The sequence below is a fragment of the Ambystoma mexicanum genome, chromosome 13, assembly GCF_040938575.1.
Source record: "Ambystoma mexicanum isolate Mex_15411 chromosome 13, UKY_AmexF1_1, whole genome shotgun sequence".
NCBI lineage: Eukaryota > Metazoa > Chordata > Amphibia > Caudata > Ambystomatidae > Ambystoma > Ambystoma mexicanum.
This window is the reverse complement of record NC_090938.1, coordinates 24,166,601-24,175,367: the sequence shown is the minus strand read 5'-3', so window position 1 is coordinate 24,175,367 and position 8,767 is coordinate 24,166,601. Positions and strand designations below refer to the sequence as shown.

Genomic DNA, 8,767 nt, shown 5'->3' with positions numbered 1-8,767 from the left:
TGTTGTGAAAAAAAAAAAAGAAAACACAAAAAAATCCCCAAAAAATTTCTAAATAAAAAAATAATCGCTTTTCTACAATTCAACCTGGTTGTCTCTTGGAGCATCTAAACCGACTCTTTCACACCACGTACATCCTGAACTCTCCGAACTCGCCACATCACCACCTGCTCTCACCACTTCCACAAAGGTCTTCTCAGCCAACGGACCTTCCTGCATCCTTCCATGATATGTCCTTATTAGAGCATAGCCAATGAGCCGGCACATCCTGCACCTTTTACTGCCTCAATGCAGTGAACCGCACCCTGCATGGCAGTAAGCCAATGTGACCCATCACATCCATCCATGATTTGCCGCTGGTCACGTGGAACAATGCGCCACCATAAATGCTCAGCGCATCATCCTAAGACAATCCCTTTCTAACACACACTAAATGGAGACCAGCAGCCAGTACTCCCCCATTCCAGCACAGCCAGGGACCCCCATGACATACCACAACTTTGTAAAGTATGCGCTGGATTTATATGTTTTATTAGGAACATGAAAATAACATTCAACCTGTTCTTGTCCAAGAAGTTTTCAATCCATGGAAAGAAAGAATATCCCTTTATAAATAATATATTAGCTCTGTCCGCAGATTTCCTGCATGAATGCGTCGGGAGGCTGGGCGGCTGAAAGGCATTCCAGATTTGGCCCTTGAAAAATATCATTAAAATGTTCTCTGTGTTTGCAATGAACCAGTATAGGACCGTGAATACAGCCGGTTCTGGAAGAGTATACGTCTCATCTTACCAGGCTGATTACTGATGCCCCCAAGGGTCTTCTCACCATCCTAGAAGATAAGGACTGTTCCCATGGACGAAGCAAAGCTAGAGAGGTGTCAGCCTTGCTACAGGTTTGCTTAAGCATTAAGACTTGGAACACCAGCAGCTTTTAAGAAGGGAACCTTTTCATGACTGTATCCCCCAGGCTACTGGCAAAATGAAAACAGCGGTGAGTGCAGTGTGGGAAGGTGCAGCATGGCAGGTCAGAAAAGCACTCCAGTGGATGTGCTGCGGCTTCAGTGAGGGGACTCGAGGTAGAATATAAGGACAGGAAAACCTGAAAAAATTGAAGGAGAAATGAAAACGGCCAAGTAAAGGGCAGGATAACTAAATGCATTTCTGCAACCGTAGATAAGGGGGAGAAAAAAATCTTCCCAATTCACCAACTATAGAGCAGACTTTATGCTAGTAATGGGGGAAAAATACAAGGCGCATAGGCTTCAAGCAATGATGAAAAATGAAATACTCTGCCTGCCTCCCAGTGCCCCAACACAACTAAGCAATTACACAAACATCCACCTGGGGACAACCTTGACGAGAACATTCGCTTGGTATCTTGCCTTCATCTAGAAGGCGGTTCATTTGATGGAGATGATTAAAGGCACATGGGCCATCAAGACTGTGCACATACACAACAGCTGCGTGATTAAGAGACAAACTTTGGAAAGTGTCAAAGTGAGGACGTCTACTCCGCCACCGAGCGCACCGCGAGAATCCAAGCCATGCCTCATTCCCCGGGGCTTAAGGAAGCTGCTGATCTGTCGCACAGCAAAGGTGATGGAGCACGGGGGACACCACAATGCACGTGCCCCAACAGTCCAGCTCACTTCTTCCTGCGCAGTTTAGGTTTCTTGACAGGACGCAGGTATGGGTTGTCGATCATGTTCTCGTCCCCGCTCTTGTTTGCCGACATACTCGTGTTCTGCTGCAAGACTGAGTTGTCCTTGTCTGTGCCAGCGTCGTCCTACAGCCCAGATAGAAAGAGAAGAGTTAGGGGAACATCTGTCTTGTTAGGACTTCTGCAGAACACAGATTGTTCGTATGGGGCAGAGTTCAGGCAGGACTCTTACTTATCCTGTTCAGAGAATGCAGCGATTTTACAAACCAATGCCCATGCAGGCTCTGCCGGAAATAGGTTTAGCTTTGGAGAGAAAAGATAACGCAAGAGGTGAAATGGAGAGATCACGAGACAGGCCCCTGGTGGTGAAATGTTCCACTTAATGATAAGCAACTTTCAAAGATGGACAATGGTTAAGCAAATGTCACCGTTATCTACATTGGCCACTAGGGAAATGCCCAAACATGTGGGGCAGCCCTACAGATAAGGGGTGTATCAGACACTTTTACTCCCTAAAAAGAGACAAATACTCCCAAACAATAAAAATAAGGAGTCAAAAATAATCCCAACAAAAAATAGGAAACACACCCAAAAGGAACTTGTGCCCCTGCTTTCATCCACGTGGCTGCATGGATAGGTTAGAACCAGTAATGCACTTAGTGCCGCAGGAAGAAACTAATATTATTACTGTCGGATGCGAAGATGTATCTTTTCATGTGCATGAATAAACTAGCTATAAAAAAATATTACAAAAACATTTCTGTTTTACAGTTGAAAAATATTTTTACTCACTTACAAAATACTCGCATTTGGGAATAGGACTTACATTTTGTACTCTCTAAAAAATCATTTTATTTCCAACTTAAATAAAATACTCGCACAATCTTATCTGGAGCACTGTGTGGGGTGGAATCAAGCTAAATGCTGCACTAGGAGTCATCTCACACTCCCTCCGCTGTGCCGCAAGCACCCACCTCAACTGAGCTGGGTTTTCCTTACCAACACAGGTTGGCTAAACAAAATAACATTTAGCCCCATGCATGATCACCACCACTCGGCACAAGACTCATCCCATTCCTGGCTACAATGAGCCCACTGTGAACAGGACCTAGATTCCTTCCGTTCACTGTGGGTCCTGTGAAGGCACCATGGAGCAAGACACAGACAACAGATTCAGAATTCAAAATAAAACACTTGTATTAACTTAAAGGTCAGGATGGAGAAATGGCGTACTTGCCCTACGCGAAGGTGGGATTTCCCTACCTAAAGAAAACTAAGGAAAGTCTGAGTCAAAGAGTTCAACTGAGGAATCTGTCTGTGTCAAAACCTATACCTGCCCTCACAATTAAATCTGTACAATGTGTGGGGATGTCAGCAATCACAAATAAAACAGTGTTTTAACACAAAGTTCTGAGCTTCTTACAGCTTGCAGTTTCCTTTCAGCTCCCTTCCCCAAGTGTAAAACAGTTCCACAAAAAGTCTCAAAATGACCTTCTTTGGACTAAAGATGACATAGTCTGAATCAAGACGTGGGGTTCCCATCCCCAAGTCAGGACCCGGGATGCTTCCCCAACATTCAAGTAACAGTTCAAAAAGCAAGGTATCCTTGTTTTCTAAATTTTAAGTTCCAGAGTTCAATACATTTGGTTTTCAAACAGTAGTTCCTGTATCCTTCACACAAGTGGGCATCAATACTCCTTGTACATTGTAAAGTTGCACTATAGATCAAGCTTGTGCACCTTTTGTTTGCATGTTCTTAAAAGTCACATTCATTTTAGAACTCAACATGCTGTGGTTTGCTTATCCTTTAAAGTTGTATTCATTTCAGCATTTCAACATACAATGGTTTATTTGGATTTGATGTTCTATTCCCTTTCTGGGTTCCAGAAGTTTTCATTCTGATTGTTCACAAGGTTTTGATTCAGTTCAGTATTCAATAATTATGAGTTTTGCTCATTGCTTATTTGTGCTTTATCTGCTGTTAAAGGGATGGTCTAGTAAAAAATGTTATTTAAAAAATAGATAGGCAACATAAAAAGAAATACTAGCATTCTCCGTTTTAAAACTTCCTATGTAAAATTTTGAGCTATTCAAGCTCAAAATTCGCAAAAGCAAGCACATGGGTGCATCCATTTTGTGAAATGGAGGCCCTCCTGTGCTGGCTTTTGCTTTTGCGGCACTAATGAAGGAAAAGCCAGCCAGCTGTAGTAGTAAACAAAGGCTACCGCTGGGTGGCTTTCCCTTCATTAGTGCTGTAGGCGGAGGACGGGGACCGGAGACCAGAGCAGAAAAGCTGCAGCTGAATCTCGGTAAGTGCTATTTATTTATTTTTTTAAAATAAGCACTAGCTGCGTTTTTTTTTCTAAGTTTTCCGGGCTGGAGGAGCCCGGAAAACCTAGAAATAAAACCGCAGCTTTAAAAACGTTGTATTTATGTTTGCGGTCACTTTTGAAGCGACCGCAAACATAAATACAACATTATTGTGTTGGAAAACGCTGCAGTTTTTCTTTCCAAGTTTCTCAGGCTCCTCCGGCTCGGAGGAGCCTGAGAAACTCGGAAAGAAAACCTGCAGCGTTTTCCAACACAACCACGTTGTTTCTGCCTGAATCTGCTTTCCCATTTGTGGCTCTCGGGCTCCCGGGGAGCCCGAGAGCCCCAAATGGGAAAGCAGATTCAGGCAGAAACAACGCGGCATTGCGGAAACCAACCGCGCTGTTTCTGCCTGAATCCGCTTTCCCATTTGGGGCTCTCGGGCTCCGTGGGGAGCCCGAGAGCCCCAAATGGGAAATCAGCTGCAGGTAGAAACACTACGCGGCATGTAAACATAACCGCGTGTGTTTCTGCCTGCTGTGGCTTTCACTTTGGGTCTCCGGTGCTCCCAACGGAGACCCAAAGTGATAGCCACAGCAGGCAGAAACACACGCGGTTGTGTTGGAAAACGGTGCGGTTTTTCTTTCCAAGTTTCTCAGGCTCCTCCGGCGGAGCCTGAGAAACTTGGAAAGAAAAACCGCAGCGTTTTCCAACACAATAACATATTTATGTTTGCGGTCGCTTCAAAAGCGACCGCAAACATAAATACAACGTTTTTAAAGCTGCGGTTTTATTTCTAAGTTTTCCGGGCTCCTCCAGCCCGGAAAACTTAGAAAAAAAACGCAGCTAGTGCTTATTTTTAAAAAATAAATAAATAGCACTTACCGAGATTCAGCTGCAGCTTTCCTGCTCTGGTCTCCGGTCCCCGTCCTCCGCCTACAGCACTAATGAAGGGAAAGCCACCCAGCAGTAGCCTTTGTTTACTACAGCTGGCTGGATTTTCCTTCATTAGTGCCGCAAAAGCAAAAGCCAGAACAGGCGGGGCATCCATTTCACAAAATGGATGCGCCCATGTGCTTGCTTTTGCGAATTTTGAGCTTCAATAGCTCAAAATTTTACATAGGAAGTTTTAAAACGGAGAATGCTAGTATTTTTTTTTTTATGTTGCCTATCTATTTTTAAAATAAAGATTTTTACTAGACCATCCCTTTAAATATGCGTTTGTTTCACTTTAATTGAATTACTCAGTGTTTGGAGACCTTCGACAACGTGTTTCTTGAAACACGCAAATATTCCGATACAAAGTATTCTCAGCTCTTTGGTAATTGACAATGAAGGATGAGAGACTTTCTAAAACATGCTCGTTCAAGGCACACGACCACTCCGATAAGTATTCAGCAAATAATAAGTTTACACACTTGTGCACCAGATTTCCCAATCATTAGAAACTCAATGGTCGCTTTCACAGTTCCTGTTGCAGCGCGGATCACACAACCTTCTGCTTTTAGTGTCAGGGCTCCAGCTCCTGCCCCTCAGACACCCCTGTGTTGGTCTTCCCGCACAGTGAACAAGCACTTTGAGCAACAAGGAAAGGCTCACTTCACCTTGTTCAGCCTGCTCCAGTCCTAGCTCCCACGAAACACACTTCCATGGACCGCCGCCTCTCTCTGTAGTCCCCAGCGTCTCAGCGTCCTGCTCCAGCTGCTTGAACTGGCCTCCTTGCTACGTCTCCTGTTGCTCTCTTTTCCACAGGGCTGGTCTCCTTTTATACACATGCAGCCCCTTGACAGGCTGCGGGTGTGAATGGTCAATTAGCCCTGCTTGACCACAGTCAAAAGGGACATGCCTGACCCTCACCTCTCTCAGCAGGCATCTTCCTCGTCCCGTTACTAGAGTGGTAAAAGAGCTTAAGTCGTCATTGCTCTTAGTTGCCTCTTCCTTGTCCCAGTACTGTCAAGTGTCAATTGTGGAGAAATTAGGGAAACTTGCTTATAACAGCCTGGGGAAGGGTTGGGTTAGTTGTCAACAGGAAAAGGGGATACCGTGTCTCGCCCAAGGGCAGCACCCCACTCCCAGTCCCCAAGGACCCTCCACCCAGTTGATCTTCCTTCACTTCTCCAGCCCCAGGGTCAGGATTTAATAGCGATGGCCTTTCCCTGGCCACAGGCGCAGAGGATCCAAGGGGTTTAGGAGTGAGAATACCCTCATGTTTCTCACAGTACCCACAGAGATATAGAAATCCCCAGCCTTACTCACAATGAACCAGCGCAGCTCCTTCCTGCGCACTAGGAGCCCCTTGAGAACAGGGCCTCTTCCCTTCCCTTCCCTATGGGTAACCTAAGAGCAGTAGAACTCCCTATGTTCCCTGAGAGCAGGACATACCCCCCTTCTTCATTACCTACGGGTCCAGCAAGGCAATGCACCACAGCTAGACTGGCCTATGTACCTCACACACAAAGTAGTCCCTTCAGAACAAAGCATGTCCCCCCACCCCTCAAAAGGACGGAGCGCCAACCCACCAAATTCTCTGAGATGGACTTCTCAGCTCTACACAATATGGAGGCCTCAACTAGCCAGCCTAATGTTAGAAGGGTTTCACCACCACCCTCCCAACGGGTGTTGTCTCCATTGCGTACCGGGTGCATGTGCATGGACAGATTCTCTGTGTCCGTTTGGTCGTCCTGCTCCGATGAGTCCGTCTCCTCCATCTGTTGCATCTCCAGCTCCGAGGGGAGCAGAGCGTTGAGGTACGGAATAGAGAACGGGTGAGCTGCAATCACTGCAGGGGAGAAAGACACGATGTTACTGCATGTAAATCCTAGTGGAGCCTTTGAAGACCAAGTCAGCCACCACTATTTCATTCATACTCTACTCGACACCCCTGGGAGGATGACCACAAGTCTTTATGGAGAACGGCATTCATTGCGTAAAGCCATGTAGCAGCGTTGGGAGGAGTGCGGCTTCCCTTCAGTGAAAAATTCTACCCATCAAGCTAAGTCTGCAGAACTGCCCATCCCAAGCACAAACGTGACAAGAGGAAAAGAGGTTGCCCACATTGCTTAGTTAGAAAGACGCCACCCAAGAGTGTGATCAAACCCAGAAAAACAAGAGGAGACAAAGTATAGCTGTGCACTCAGGGGGAAATGCTCACTTAGATGCATTAAGAAAAAAGTGATCAAACTATTTAAAGGATATTTATATAAAAAATTACACAAGTTAAAATACGCACATGGAAAACCTTTCTTTTATTGAATGCAAACTGCTCACAGAGCAGACAAGTATATGGACTTGTATATTAACAAAACAAAATCAAAAGAAGAATTTTTAAGCATTCAGGAAGACTTTCAGACACAAAAAAAAACTCAGTATAACAGACAAGAGGGTTACACATGTGAGGCTCCCAAAAGGCAGCATCAGTGAGAAACGTCCCTGTGCAAACCCGACCCCAGTGAACCAGCACCATAAAGACACACCTTGTGACAATTTGAAAAAAACAACAAGCACAAGCCGGGGGGCTATGTAAGGAACTCATGGTGGCAACAGTAAAGACAGACACAAGTGATCACAATTCAAGTAAAAAAAATGTTTTAAACTGTATAGGTAGGTTGGAAAAAAGCCTAACAGTCCAAGTGGCATCTTGTCAAATAAAGGGCCTATACATAAAAAAACTATTGCCAATCCTTACAACTAAATACAAAAAGAGTGTTGGATAGTGTTCACAAGAAAGAAAGAAGAAGTGGTCACAAATGATAAGTCAGGATGTGGTAGACGGGGTCTCCCTTCCCCACGTTTTGAGCACGGGACAAGGCAGGACTCCTGAGCACAGCACACTCTCGAGCTTTCCCAGAACGAGACAACAGTTCCGTTCACAGCTATCAGGACCTTCAGTGGTTAAGTCTCTTTTCTATAAAAAGTCTCTTGCCTCAGTGAACCTGATCTAACATTTTTATTTCTCATGTACGTTGGGTGATGACTACACCCCTGGGTTCCCCTCTTCCGGGCTCAGACCCTTCTCGAATGTTTGCCTCCCATCTGTCGGGTTCACTACGGCATTCACGTGTCGTTGGGGGGATGGCTTTTCACCCTTGGATCCCCCTCTTCTGGGCTCAGACCCACAAATGTTCCTAGCAATATCAGGACCATCGGTGGTTAAGTCTCTTGCTTCTGAGGGCCTGATATTTCAGAACATCAAACAAAAAGTTCCTTTCCAATTGCACTTTGGGGGATGACCTGGGTCCCCCTCTTCAGGGCTCAGACCCTTCTCGACTGTTTGCCTCCCTCTGTCGGGTTCACTACGGCTTTTATTCCAAAAACAATGTCACCTTTCGCATTCACAAGTTTTAATGTCTTTTTAAACAATCCACTGTGGACATCCTTCCGCCGGGGTTTCACTTTTGTTACCACAATGTTCACTGGGGTGTCATGCTTCGCCCCTTCCTGTGGGCATCACTCCGGTGATTCACTCTTGCCAACCACACAGTTCCTTTACCTTTCTAACTATGAGGGATTCATCTTACTTAGCTTTCCAATGGTTTGTCGGTCAAAGACTTTCGACTGTACAGAGGATTTTTCGAGACCCCTGTAGGACCACTTTGACCATTTCCTTGCGGCTTTCCCAAAGGCCTTTGGTATCGGTAGTTTCACCAAACAGGAGATCAACCAGAGTCTCTCGACTAAGCACCCATGTTGTGCCGGACCCCTCTGCAGCTGATCTTAACCTAATTTGTTGACAGTTCTTTGAACTTTCCTTCATTTGCCATTTGCAACTTTTGTTCAACACAGTTCGGTTTCTTATCGG

General features: G+C 45.3%; 1 protein-coding gene across 2 annotated transcripts in view; it reads right to left on the bottom strand.

Moving 5' to 3' along the window:
- Nucleotides 1-512: 512 nt before the first annotated feature.
- Nucleotides 513-8,767, bottom strand: part of TAF8 (TATA-box binding protein associated factor 8) — a 69,111-nt gene continuing 60,856 nt past the window's right edge. For both annotated transcript variants that reach the window (XM_069633045.1, XM_069633046.1), the window contains exons 7-8: nt 6,606-6,748; nt 513-1,785 (exon numbers count right to left, since the gene is read on the bottom strand). In XM_069633045.1, coding sequence (XP_069489146.1) covers nt 1,645-1,785; nt 6,606-6,748 — 284 coding nt within the window. In that variant the 3' untranslated portion in view covers nt 513-1,644. The remainder of the gene's footprint in view (nt 1,786-6,605; nt 6,749-8,767) is intronic.